Raw genomic sequence first — 14,744 nt, 5'->3', positions numbered from 1 at the left:
ACATGGACCTCACAGCTTTATGAAAGAAACAAAAATGTACATACCATATGATTCTATTTATAGAAAATGCAAACTAAAGCAACAGAAAGCAGATCAGTGATTGCCTGGGGATGGGTGTCAGGCAGGTGTCAGGTAGGGGCTGAAGGACTGCAAAGGGCCACAAGGAAATTTTAGCAGTGATGGATATATTCATTAGCTTGTGAGGATGATTTTATGGAAGGATATATATATATATATATATATATATATATACACACACACACATATATATATATATGCCAGAACTTCAGAAAAGTTTTAATATGTAAGTCTGTGTCAATACACTGCAAAAAGTACAGATTCTGATTTAGTAGGTTTGGGGTGGGGCCAACAGTCTGCATTTTTAATGGGCTCCCCAGTGATGCTGATGCTGTTTCCATACTATGTTCTGAGTGGCACAGCCCTGAGTATGTATTTTGTCATATATATATATATATACCATCTGAGTACACAGTAGATTCATATGGCTGGTACCACACAGATTAGTGTAGACATAACATTTCCATCATTGAATAAAGTTCTATTAGATGTCAGAGTCAAGATTCTTGAATACATTAGTAACCATTAATCTTGCCATACCTATTAATTATCTCCCAGTGATGACTTGTCTTTGATTGGACACTCCAAGCTGAATGCCCCTCCCTGCCCTTCCTAAAAGACATTCCATGCTGTATATATGTGTGTGCTTAGTTGCGAAATGGTGTTCAACTCTTTACAACCCCATGGACTATGGCACACCAGGCTCTGTTCATGGGATTTCCCAGGCAGTGATACTGGAGAGGGTTGCCATTTCCTCCTCTGGGGGATCTTCCTGACCCAGGAATTGAACTTGTGTCTCCTGGATTGCAGGCAGATTATCTGCTGAGCCTCATTCTGTTTACTGCTTATGTTTCATTTTATCATGCTTTTCATTCTGATTTGCATTGGAGTTGGAATAAAAAGAATAGAAAGTTCAACCGGAGGTGGATGCCAGTTCGAGATTCCCAACAATTTAGACCTATCAAAGAAGCTTCTTTAAAAAATAATTATTTTGGGTCTTCACTTCACTGCAGTGGGTGGGTTCTTAGTTGTAGTGTGAGCACTTTGTCTAGTTGCAGTGTGGAGTCTTCTCTTGTGGAGCTCAGGCTCGAGCTCTTGGGCTTCAGTGGCTGTGGCACTGGGTTAGTTGCCCCACAGTATGTGGCATCTTAGATTCCCAACCAGGGATCGAACCCACATGCCCTGCACTGTAAATCGGATTCTTAACCACTGGACCACTAGGGAAGTTCCTAAAACCTCACCTTCCAGCGTGACCCCCTCCCCATCCAGAACATTCATGTTTCCCGGCTCCTGTGGTCAGGATTGAGCGCAGATTCAGGAAGCTGAGGGGGGCTTCTGCCACTAAGAGGCATGGTCTGAGGGAAATCAGAACTTCTCTAGTAATAAATTTTCATCTCTAAAACCAGAGGGGTTGAATGAGATTATTTCTTCTGATTCTCACATTCCACATCCTTCGGCTTTGAAAAATTCAGAGTAAAGATAGTATGGATCCAGAAAGAAATTTAGTTTCTCAGCTCTGGATAAAGAGTGGGTCTGACCATGTGTCCAGAGTGATTAGGAAAGGTTTTCAGTCAGTCGGTCAGTGCCAACCTGTGTAGTTTACCCCAGGGGCTGGCAAACTTTCTGTAAAGGGGTGGATAGTACACATTTTTGGCTTTTCAGGCCATCTGCTCTGTCACACACAATAAATTCTGCTCTTTTTTCTTTTTGGCTACACTGTGTGGCATATAGGAGCCTAGTTCCCCAACCAGGGATTGAACCTGTGCCCCCTGCATTGGGAGCACAGAGTCCCAACTACTGGAGCACCAGGGAAATTCCTAAACTTTTGTAGGGGGAAAGCAGTCATCATCAATGAATGGGTGTGATTAGATTTGGTCCAATTAGTTTGCTGACTCCTGGTTTAATTATACTTTGAAATTCTTACACTCAAAATACTGATTTTTCTAATCATGTCAAGTTAGGCAGAGAAATCAGGGGAAAAACACTGCATTGAGGCAATTTATTAACTCCAGGTACATAATACAACTGGTCTTTCATATCTAAATATAACAATCCAACAAGTTACCATAATTTCAGGTTCCACATAGATTTAGAAAAGATATAAATGACTACATTTAGAAAAGATATAAAAATATTTCACGGGCTTGGGAAGATGTGGTCATAAGACTTCATTGTAAGGAGCGATATAGGATATGCTAAAGATTTTTCAGACCTACAAAGGACACTTCAAAATTTACACTGTTAATAAAGTTCTTGCTTCATCAACCCTTTATCTTCATTCATCAAGAGTCTGAATTAGAGCAGCTTTCTTCTTGTACTTGTCTCCAATCTCTCTGATGTTTTCCAAGAGATCTTCAGATGCGTATTCTTTACACTCTCTATCATTTTTAGCAATCTGCTCATCAAGGTGTTTCTAATGGAAACAATTAGCAATTGTTAATGTAAAAACATCAATTTCTTTTAAAGTGTTTAATTGTGAAATCTATAAATAAGAGCACAACATTTGTAATAAGAATAAACAGAATACTCTTGCATCTACCTGGTCAGTCCCTCCTGTGCTTCTTTTGTATAGCTATAGCTTATTCATGTACTGCTATATAATATTCTATTGAATGAATATACCAACATTTATGTATCCTTTTACTGTTAATGAATTTTTGTTTGTTCCCAGGTGTGATAGGGTGAAGAGACTCCTAAAAGCTTTCCATGCCCTAATCACCAGAACCTATGAATGCTATGTAACATGGTCAAAGGAACTTTGAAGATGTGAACAAGTTAAGGATTCTGAGAAAAGGAGGTTATTCTGCACGATCCTGGTGGGGCCAGCGTAATTGTAAGGGTCTTTGTGAGAAGGAATCAGCTGTGTGGAAGTCAAAGAAGGAAGACATAAGGACAAAGAGAGGTTAGAGAGGACAGATGATGCTGGGTTACTGGTTTTGAAGATGGAGGAAGAGACCACAACTCAAGGACTACTTGTGACTTCTGAAAGGAGTGCAGCCCCAAGGGATCATTTTAGACTTCTGACCTCCAGAAATGTAACCACTCAAATCATTTTCTGGTCTGTGTTCCAGATGAACAATAACTCTAGAACAGGAACCATGAAAGGTTACGGAGACACTGAGTGGTGGAACTAGGAAGACGTGGGTAGAACCCAGGTTTTCTTACGCAGTATTGCAGGGTGCTTTTCTTAGTTTTTACCACTAAGCAGAAAAGAGCACTGGCCAGCAAGTGAGCAGAAGTTCAATGTCATTCAGGAAAGAACAAGATCACATGCTCTGTTGTCTAACAAATGAAAACCTTTTAATGTCATATTATGAGCTCCCCCCCAACTTTATCTCCTAGTGCATTTCTAAGGATCTTTAGATTTAGCAATTGATTTTAGTTTGTGGGCTCTGCACAGCAAGTTATAGGGATAGTTTTATTGTTAAACCTTCAAGCTACTTGAAAGGTGGAGATAAGGCAAATTTCATGTTTCCAAAATACTTTATTCTGTGTTTACATACATGAAATTAACAGGAAGGAATGTTAAAAAAAAAATCAGGCTCAAAATGGAATCACTTTAGCTAAGCCTACATCACTAAGTGGGACTTAATACTCAGTCTAACTGCAGTTTCAACCTTCCCCAGCAATGTCATCGTAACTGGTCCTTCTGGAATTTCCTGGTTAGCACCAGTGAGGTCATCTGCCTAATAGAACCTCTGTCCCACAAAGGGAGGTGACTTTGCCACCTTGCCTGAATAACCCTGTTTAAATTTATGACTTCTTTGTCCCACCCCCTCTGACTTTTAAAACCTTGTCTTTTCTGGAGCGCCTTTCTATCTGCCACATGGGATGCTGCCCAAAACATGAATCACTGAATAAAGCCAATTTGATCTTCAGATTGACTCAGTTGACTCTTGCTTTGTAACAGGAAAAATATTTGTCATTAAAACATGCCTTCATCTTAATTAAATCTTGTATGTACTAATATGTTTTTGGTGTGTAGAATATGGCCTGCCACATCATTATATACTGTTGGATGTAATAAAATATCATTGTATATTGCTTATGCAAATAAGGCAGATTACTTATTTTTTATTAAGGGCTATGCTATTTTTTGTATTTATAACTCAATGAAAACAAACATGCCTTAAGGAACAAGAAGAGTATCTTAATCAAGTGACAAAGTTACACAACCTTCACCACAATCTTTGTGCCCATCTGCCCTTATTCCCACCCCAGCTCCTGGCAACATAAATCTACTTTCAGCCTCTGTGGATCTGCCTTTTCGGGACATTTTATATTAGTGAGTCATAAATATGTGCACTTTTGCATCTTTCACCGAGTATCATGTTTTTGACATTCATTCATGTTGTAGCATGCATCAGTGCTTCTTTCATCGATGAATCATATACCAATATACGGGTATGTCATTCATTAGTTAAAAACCTATGTAAAACAGATTACTACAAAATACACACTGCTATGCAGGACTCTTCGGATAAATTTTAACTAGATCATATTTTCCAGAGAAATAAAAATTATCATTTAATTTCTATAGAAGCAAAACAGAAATACATCAGAGTTTGAAAAAGCTTTCTTAGATTGTAGGAAAGACCTTCACACACTTACCTCCACAGACCCGACATGTATAGCAACCATCTCTAAAAGACGCTGCAAGTTATTTCCCACTTTCCGTCTCTCTTCAGTTGTGGTCTGCACGACTAGTTGGTATCTGTAGGACAGAGACTCGTGTGTGAACTGTCTAGGAGAAAACCTAATGTGTCAGCTCTTGCTAGCTCACTTCTTTTCGTATTTCAATAAAACCAGGCTGTGGTTGTCTATGTTCTGCTTGCTCTGTGTCTAATTCACAGAGGTCTAGTTTGCAATCAAACAGAAATAAAAACATTTCCAAAGATCCCATGCAAACAACAGCACCGAACGGCACCAAACCGTCATGCTTTAACAGATAAAACTTGGGAGTGTACTGTTTACCTGAGTCTCCAAAAGGATTATAAATGTAAATGCTTTCAGGGACACTAAACACAGATGAAGGAGGGAATTGGGAGTCCTACTTTTAGGCATTCGGAGTCAAGCTATAAACAAAAACTATATGCCCCCAACACCTTCACCTGACTTTTCTATCCTACCTAGGCTACAAGTAAGGAAACAGAGAGAGGGATTTTAAGGATTGTCGTTCCAGACTGAAAGATTTTTTTTTTTTTTAGTTTTTTGAGTGTATTTGAATATAAATTAACATAGAGCCTATGGATTATAACTATTCAGTTCTCTTCTGACTGGAAGGGTAACAGGGGACAACAGCTGTCACGGGAGAAGAATGTACCATCCAGGGAAAGTATCTGAAGCTGCTCTGCTTCATTCGGTTCTACTCACCCTCCTCCTCCCCAGACCAGCTCTATAATGTAAAGCCAAGCAAATAAACCAGGTCTCGTTTTATAAAAATGTTAAATCACTAAACAGAAAATACACATCACAGATCTCGGCGAGATGAACTCACTCCCGCTGAATAGCGTCTAACTCATTCATAGCCTCACTGAGGCCCTCGTTAACTGCGCTCTCCAGCAGGTGCTTGTGTTTCTCCAAGGACTCCAGCTCATCGGCACATTTTTTGTCCTCTTCCTCAGCTTCCTATCAGGATAAACTCACAGTTATGTTTTTTCAATATTCACATTCTATATACTCCAGGGGGATGAAAAACAAACATTTATGTCAAGCATTCAAAAAATCAGGTTGCATCATCATTTGTATTCACAGGACTGTTTACTGCTTTACACGTGGTAAGACTTTAAAGGGTCTTTTGGAAATTTTATACTATAAACGTAAATGTGACCTTTCAAACAGGCCTATACTGCGTTCATTTAGCAGTAATTTCAAGCCTGTATATAGGAAATATACCGAATCACAACTGTAAATATAAAGTAGTAGTGGAATATTAAACATGGTCTATGGTAAAATAGCGGAAATCCAGAAAAAAGTTCTTTAGAAAAAAAAATAACTCCTTACAGTAAACTTTGAAAAAGAAGCCTATTGTAGACAAGATATAGGATATAGCTCAAAGATTTAAGCTTGATGTCGGAACAGGTGCCTAGTCTATCAACATGGCTTTGGAGAACCTAAACAAATGGGCAAAACTCTTACCTTCACTTTTTGTTGGTAAAGATCATCCAGCTTTTGAACTTCTTCTTTCAGAGTTCGTACACTTCTTCTGCTTTCTGTGATCATCGTACTTAACTTGAGGAATAAAACTTTGGTTGAGAAATCATAACTATACATCAAAAAATTTTTAATAAGTTATAAAACTTTTGTATTATCAATCAACTAACAACCATTTTGTTTCTTCTAGTTCTTGTGGACTTTTACCTTTCATCTCATACAAATTTAGTATTTTTCCAAGAAAAGTTAATTTCAAGAAGGCATTTTAAAATATATATATAATATTTAAATGCAGAATGGTATAGCAGGGCATTAGTTAGGAGTAAAAATATTCGGCTTCTCAGTAAAATAAAGATACCAATATCTGTTTTTCTGTAGCTGTGAGAGTCCTTAAATATAAACTGTTTTGCTCTCTAGGTTTTTTTCTTTCATTTAATGGATAGGTTTTATTTTTAAAATTGGAACAGAATTTGCTTTACAATGTTGTTAGTGTCTGCTGTACAACATGAGTCAGCTGTATGTATACATGTATCATTTCCCTCCCACGCCATCCCACCCCTTTAGGCCATCACAGAGCACCAAGCTGAGTTCCCTGTGCTATACAGCAGCTTCCTACTATCTATTTTACACATGGTAGTGTATTTCTGTCAATGATACTCTCTCATTTCGTCCCACCCACTCCTTCCCCTGCCGTTTTGAAGTCTTAACTTTATTTAGATTTTCATCTACTTTAGTTATGTGGCTTTCATTTGTGTGTTCACTTTCTGGGATGTTAAAGAGAACTACTCACACTGATTTTATTTGATAATATTTGCTAACTGGTTATAGTCCATGCATTCTTCCAAAGAGTAATCAAGTTAACATTTAATCTTGTTCAAGTTTGAGCTTTAAGATCTGCTGAAACCAAAACGGGGAAGAAAAAAGGTGTTTCTAAAAAAAAAAAAGTGTTTCTTTCATTTCCTGTTGACAAGTGCTGATATTGGTAATTAATACAGAATGTTTTTCAGCTAGATCAAGAGGACAGTATTTGCAACAGGAAACAAAGTAGTTGATGTCTTTCTTTAAAAGGATTATTCTACACATACATAAATTTAAAACAAAACATGATTTGGGAAAAATTTAGTGACGCTATTGTTATTTGGTAAAAGGTAGGATAGTAAAATGACTAAACTTATTTAAGAAACTTGCAGTACTTTTTTTTTTCTTGCACACAGTACTTCTCAGTCATCCAAAGTCCCTTAAAAGGGACATTCCTTTCCTATTCATGAGAGACTGAAAAGTAGGCTGGAAAGAATGCAGTTTACTCAGATCATTCAACTAGCATATGTCCAGAACTCAAAAAGAACTCCAAGGACTTTTTCTACATCACTTGCCTTTCACACTTGAAAGACCAGTTACTGAAGCTATAAACTTTGCTTCCAATCTAAAGATGCTACTTCTGAAGCATACAAACTGCTTCATTAAATTCACTTGCAGTAAGACCAAAATTGAAACTCTAATAATCAAAACTTCTCCTAGGCCCTCATGGTTGGTCAAATGTGTTTACTTTTTACTGAGTAGCGCTTCTTGCCATGTCAGTTTTACCAATTAATTAGACATTTCCTCTCTCCACTTTTGATTATGAGTACACATTCCACTGCAGTAAACAGGAGAGGAATTAAAAATAAGTCGCCAATAATTCTGCAACTCCTAAGAACTATTAATATTTGACTTCCTCCCTCCCTCCCTTCTTTCTTAGCTCTCAAGTCACTTATAAACAAAGACATCATCAATCAGATGATTTTTTTCCTTCTATAATTGATAGAAGCCACTAGACTGGAATTCCATCACTTCTTGCGTCCAACCAACCAACCAACCAACACGAGACCTTTCCTTGTTCCTTCCAGTTAGTTTAAGGATGTAGGACACACATTTTCTTCATGAACAGAAGTTACCTCTTCAGCTCTTTTCTGGATCCCATGCCTTTGTATTTCTTCATACCACATTCAAATCCATCAAGGTCTTTTGCTCCTGCTTTTTTAAACTTCACCCTTTTCCCGTTGAACTCTCCCCCTCATCTTCAAAACCAAACAACCCTCTCCCATAAAAACAAAACAAAAAAAAAACCACACACCAAAACCAAAAACCTTTCCCACACACCATTTTTCAGCCACAGTGTCACCACCTTTCCTCGGATTCAAACATCTGCAATAGATTTGTAGCAGCCCATGAAGAATAACCTATTCGGATTATAGTATCTTCCTTTGCACCATTTACACTCCACAGTAACATGCTTTCTAGCTCCTCTGGTTCATGTTGCTTTTGCAAATGTCAGGAGGAACATCTTTATGATTAAAGCCAATGTGCTTTTCAGACTTAATCTGAGTAAGATCTGTGGTTACTAACCACTCCCTATTGAAACTTTCTTCCTTGGTCTCTAAGATCATGGCAACTCCTGATTTCCTCTTTAAGTCTTGGTGGGGGTGGGGTGGTGGGGGGATCCTTCTAATTCAATAGATTTCTCTTTCTCTGCTTGTACTTTGGATGTTCTCCTAGTAGTCTCTCTTTGGCTTTATTCTCATTTGCTCCCTTGGGAGAGCTCTTGCTCATTCTCATACCTGGGGAATCTCCCGGCTGTTAATTACATGCAAGCTAAAAATATCTACCTGTATCTATATCATTTCCAAACTCCAACTGCCTACTGGACATTCTCTACTTTGACGTCCCAGAGACCTGCAACAGCATATCCCAGCCTGAAATTCTGTTCTACAACCTTCTTCATATTTTTCATCAAGGTTATAGAATATCGTCACTGACAAAGAATCTCTTTTTGACCAAACTACTCAGGATCTTCTGAACTCTTCTCAATTAGGTTGACCCTTGGGGTTTCATGTTTGTCATTGTGTTATCCAATTTTAAGCAAGAATCCTGCCCAAGTCACTTAAACCAGAATCTCCCATCCTGAATCTCTGATCAGATTCCTCATCCCCTGCCGTGCTCCAGGTGATGACTCGTCACCTTGGCCGGCCTTCAGAAAGAAACCTATTAGGATGGTGCTTAGACAGAATACCCCAACTCTGATATTTCCAGCTGCTGATCTCCACCCTGCCCCTTGGCTATAAATTCCCACTTTTCTCTGTTGCATTTGGGATGAGCCCTGTCTTTCTCACCTACTACAAAACTCCACTGTAATAGCCCCTCTTGAATACAGTCTAACTTACTACTGCTAACAAGTATCATAAATAACTTTTCTTTAATATTGTATACCAAAGTTGGACTCCTGGACATTCTTAATCTCGCTCTCTTCCTTAACCTTCACATCCAAGTGGATGACTAAATAATGTTGCTTGAATTTTTTTTTTTGGCAGTGCTGCATAGCTTGCAGGATTTTTAGCTTCCTGACCAGAGATGGAACCTAGGCCCTCACCAGTGAGAGCTTAGAGTCCTAACCAATTCTGTTAACTTTTAAATCTCTGTTCGCCATCCTCACTGCAATAGCGTTGGTTTGCCTCCTAACCATTTATGGCTCAGGATACTGTTAGGTCTCTTAATTGTAGGTCTCCAGTCATAGGTACCTCCTGAAGTATTCTTCAGAATGTCAACACTGTAAGCTTACTAAGATACACAGGTTTTAAAAAACCTTCAGTGGTACCTGCTGCCTACAGAATAAAAATTCTACCAGTAAGAAAGAACAACTGTCTCTTCAGAATTAGGTTTTGGTTTTTCCAGGCTTCTTCCCTATCCTACTTATACTCAAGGTAATTCTTTAACACATCATGGTCTTTGGTGTCTGGGCCTTCAGAGGCAGGTATGTTTGTGTTTGTATCCTTTTGTGTATCCACTGGCCAACTCCTACTTGTTATTCACAACTCAGCTCATCTACCACCTCCTTCAGAAAGAACTTATGCTTATCTTAGGTAGGTGTACTGAGAATCCACAACATGCTGTATTTATACTCCAAAAATCTTATGAATTTGTTAAAATTGTTTTCACGCCCACCTTTCCAAACAAATAAAAATTTGCAAAGAAAGATATTATATCACCAACACCGATTATAGTACAGGCATATATAGCAGACTCTTAAAAAAATACTTGCTAAATAAATTTTAATTGCTAATATTTAAACTTTATACTTATATCCGTAAGTGTGATTGGTTTTTCTTCTTTTGTGGTATCTTTGTGGTATAAGGGTTAAACTAGTCTTATAAGCAAAATTTCTTAAAGATAGATTTTTGTATTACTTCATAATTTAAGTAAATTTCCTCCATATTTATAGAGTATCCATTTCTCATTTTTTCTTGAATGATTTTGGGAATTATTTTAAAGTACTTATCAGATTGATTAGTTTTGCTATTCTGTTTAACCTTTACTATTTCAAACTGCTATTTTATCTTATGCCATCTTAACTTGGTTAAACTACTTGTCAAATCAAAAAATAGTTTTAGTACCCTAATGTTCATTGCAGCACTGTTTACAATAGCCAAGACATGGAAGTAAACTAAATGTCCACAGACACAGGAATGGATTAAGAAAATGTAGTGTATGTATATATATATACACACACACACCATGGATATTACTTAGCCATTAAAGAGAATGAAATAATGCCATCTGCAGCAGCAAGGATGGACCTAGAGACTGTCATACTGAGTGAAGTCAGACAGAAGGAGAAATACTGTATGACATCTCTTAATGTGGAATCTGAAAAGAAATGATACAAATGAACTTACAAAACAGAAACAGACTCACAAACTTAGAAATGAACTTAAGGTTGCTGAGGGGAAGGATGGAGGGAAGGGATAGTTAGCAAGTTTGGGATGGGCATGTATACACTGTTATACAGACAAGGACCTACTGTATAGCACAGGGAACTCAATGCTATGTGGCAGACTGGATGGGAGGGGAGTTTGGGGGAGAATGGATACATGTATATGTATGGCTGAGTCCCTTTGCTGTTCACCTGAAACTATCACATTGTTAATCGACTATAAAAGTTAAAAATAGTTTCAGTTTTTAGTCTCTGAAGCATACGACATCACTGATCACTCCCTTTTTTTCTAGTTTTATTGAGATATAATTGACATATAATGTTGCATGGGTTTACATGGGTAGACCTATGGCTGTTTCCCGTCAATGTTTGGTAGAAACCAAGGCAATACTATAAAGCAATTATCCTTCAATTTAAAAAAAAAACATTGCATGGGTTTAAGATGTACAGCAAGATGATTTATGTATATATTGTGAACTCTCTGGTCCATGAAATTCTCCAGGCAACAATACTGGAGTGGGTTCCCTTCTCCAGGGGATCTTTCTGACCCAGGGCTTGAACCTGGGTCTTCTGCATTGCAGGCAGAGTCTTTGCTGTCTGAGCCACCACGGGAGCCCCTTCTCACATCCTTCTCATATACTGTGAACTCTTTACCACAGTAAGTTTAGTTAGGGTCACTCTTTCTTCTTTACTTGGCTTTTACAGTGTATCCTCCCTCTTCTGATTATTCTCCAACTATTCTGTCTACTTCCTTCCTTTGCCAGTCTTTTGCCACTTTCTTCTACATATTCTAAGAAATGTCACCCACATCCCTGGCTTCAGACCCAGTATCCCTTTTATGTTTTCAATCTATTGCTTCAGCTTCCTTTTGGTTGTCTCTCATGGAAAGCAAGCTCAACATCTCCTGCACTGCCCTGGCCACTCCTAGCCTCATTTTCTTTCTAATCTATGTTGCCCACCCCAGAAAAATGGAAGTTACTGCTGCTCCTCCTTTCTCTCCTAGCATTCATTCAGTCACAAAATGTTTAGGTCCTGCCTCCTTAACATTTCTTCAACCTGTCCCCTTTCTTCATTTCCTCCCTTCATTTCCATAATCTCCTACTTGAGTACTACAGCTTAACCTCTTAATTTCAGTTGCCTTCCCTCTCAGCCACTTTATTCCATGACCAAAGGAGTCTTGCCGGAAAAAGAAAAAAAGCAAATCTGATTAGCATAATAGCATGTGTTAGTCTTCCCCAAATGGGACTTTATATTTCATATAAGCTTTGGTTATATTAATCTTTGGGACATTGACATGGTACCTAAACTATAGTAGGCATTTCATAATTGCCTCCCTACCTTGCCCAAATTTTCCTGCCTATAGCCTTTAAAAAGTTTCACGTAGTCTGAAACAGATTTCAGTCAAGAGGCTCCTATTGCTTGAAATTCATACTTTTTTGAGTCTTCAGGTTTACTGCCCACTCCAGCCAGAGAGAAAGTGTACTGAAGGGGGCTAACACTTCACCTCAAATAATCATTACCACTGGGGCACACCCCTTAAAGCAGTCCTAATTCTTATCTTTTCCCCACACTATGATAGTCACAAAACCCATACATTTGTAGAAACCCTAAATTATAATAACAATAGTATCATGAAACTCTTCACTTATCTAACAACTTTTTCTAGGTGTGGGAGGTGTGAAAAACTCTTTCTAATACAAAGTAAGTATTGATGAAAATTTGTTAACATAAAAAAAGTGTGCGTTACTTTCAAAGTTATTTGTGAAATGCATAGATTTTATTTTCAGATGAGAAAAAATTAACACGCTTCTCAGAAAAGATAGGATTTCTTTTGTATCTTAAAATCTGTTAGCCAGAACACATAGTTCTCAAAGAGTTGAATTAGCTAGGGGGTTGCTTTAATTGTTTGGTGTTATATAAACAAATGGGCTTCCTTGGTGACTCAGATGGTAAAGAATCCGCCTGCAATGTGGGAGACCTGGGTTTGATCCCTGGGTTGGGAAGATCCCCTGGTGGAGGGCAAGGCAACTCACTCCTGTATTCTTGCCTGGAGAGTCCCCTCGGGCAGAGGAGCCTGGCAGGCTACAGTCCACAGTGTTTAAAAGAGGGACTAGGTACTAACCAAGTAAATAATACCTTTTGTTTGTATTTGAAGAGTTTTAAACTTTTCTTAATCTACTATAACAAATGGGATTCTCCAGGCAAGAGTACTGGAGTGGGTTGCCATTTCCTTCTCCAGGGGATAACAAAGTTTACCCCACCCTAAAGGTTATTGAATACAATAGTCTTCTTTCTCAGCTATATTGGTGATTGTATGTTTCAAGTATCTCAGAAGCAGGAATTTTCTGAAGCTACTTTCAGAAACAGAATTTTATAGGCATTTAAAGTTGAATCTCCCTGAATTCAATGGTCCTGAATGAAGAATCTGGTAAAGGGAAGTCTCTTATCTATCATAGCTAGTTAGCTTCTAACTGCAAATGATATATACTCGCTTCTAAGGTAGTCATCTCAATTTCCTTTTACTATAAAAAGGAATATTACTAAATCACCTCAAGTTATAGGAGGTGATTTGCCATTAGAAAAAAAGGGAGATTTACTCAGTTTCCTATCACTTCATCATTAATGATATGTGAAGCTTAGAATGTTTAAGTTACTTAAAAAGTTACTTCAAGTGTTTCTAGGTCAAGGGTATACCTCTCATTTTTCGTATTTTATTAAAAATCCATTCCTTAGCAATTGGAAACCACAAAACATTATGTTTGTTTATAACAACTGTTTCATTACTTACTTGTTCTAAAGTATCCTCTAAACCCATCTTTTTATTTAGAGCTTTATTAATTTCTTCTTCAGTTTGGTTCAAGAGTTCCTTGAGTGGTGCCTATAAAACACATAGGAAGGCCGGTTACATATAATTTCAAAAAGTTCTCTCATGAGGAATCTTTTGGAGATAAGAAGTGAAGCCATGGTGTTTTAAATCTAAGTTACTACACCATCAATAAGAAAATAAAACTAATTGTACTGGAATTTCCGTAACTACAGACTGTAACTTGCTTTTGGTTCTGAATACCTGCAAAATACTAGATTGCCTTCTCTGTTCTGGAAATTCACTGCTATTGCTTAAACATTCTTTAAGTACATGTAGTTTAATGTTATCTTTCTTGCAAACAAATTATATGTAGGTTTTATTTTTATGCTCTGTTCTCTAGATGCATCGTTTTCCCCTTAATCCTTTCCAATTCTTTAGCCTTATAATTTTATTTCTTCTTCATTTTTTTGCTCCTCATTCTAACACTGTTGTAATAGCAGAAGACTTGAAACATGATGACTGTCCACCAACAACGACTGGATGTAGAAGCCGCGCAAAGCAGGACTGAGGCTGCAGACGGAACGAGGAAGATCTGGACCCTGTCAGGGAGAGGGCAATTTCCCTGTCTACTTTTCCTTAGTTCCTGTGGCAGGACTTAACAGAAGAGTGAGAGAAAAGGGGCTCTGACCACTTTCCCTTCCACCGGCTTTTTCAGTCTGAGGTCTAGGAGGCTGACAAGGTAAGAAAGCTTAGCTTACGCCTGCCTTTGTCTGATGTCCCAGGATTTCTCAGTGGCCACGGTTTTCCAGCTGGTGATTGCTCAAGTTGGCTTGCCAAAACTGGGCGGCAGGAGGGAGGCGTTCTCTTGCCCACAACTCTTCTAAAGTACACAACTCCACGGTGTTTAGTACGTTCACAAGGTACTCTCACTCTGTAACAATCTCATCGCTCCAAAGGAAA

General features: G+C 38.2%; 1 protein-coding gene across 1 annotated transcript in view; it reads right to left on the bottom strand.

Moving 5' to 3' along the window:
- Window positions 1-2,201: 2,201 nt before the first annotated feature.
- The window catches only part of NDC80 (NDC80 kinetochore complex component), a 34,140-nt gene continuing 21,597 nt past the window's right edge, over window positions 2,202-14,744 (bottom strand). The window contains exons 13-17 of the mRNA XM_068993947.1: window positions 13,767-13,856; window positions 6,217-6,309; window positions 5,576-5,706; window positions 4,690-4,792; window positions 2,202-2,491 (exon numbers count right to left, since the gene is read on the bottom strand). Of these exons, the coding sequence (XP_068850048.1) occupies window positions 2,354-2,491; window positions 4,690-4,792; window positions 5,576-5,706; window positions 6,217-6,309; window positions 13,767-13,856 (555 nt within the window). The 3' untranslated portion in view covers window positions 2,202-2,353. The remainder of the gene's footprint in view (window positions 2,492-4,689; window positions 4,793-5,575; window positions 5,707-6,216; window positions 6,310-13,766; window positions 13,857-14,744) is intronic.

This window comes from Capricornis sumatraensis, chromosome 21, assembly GCF_032405125.1.
Source record: "Capricornis sumatraensis isolate serow.1 chromosome 21, serow.2, whole genome shotgun sequence".
Lineage (NCBI taxonomy): Eukaryota > Metazoa > Chordata > Mammalia > Artiodactyla > Bovidae > Capricornis > Capricornis sumatraensis.
This window is presented reverse-complemented; position numbering and strand designations above follow the sequence as displayed.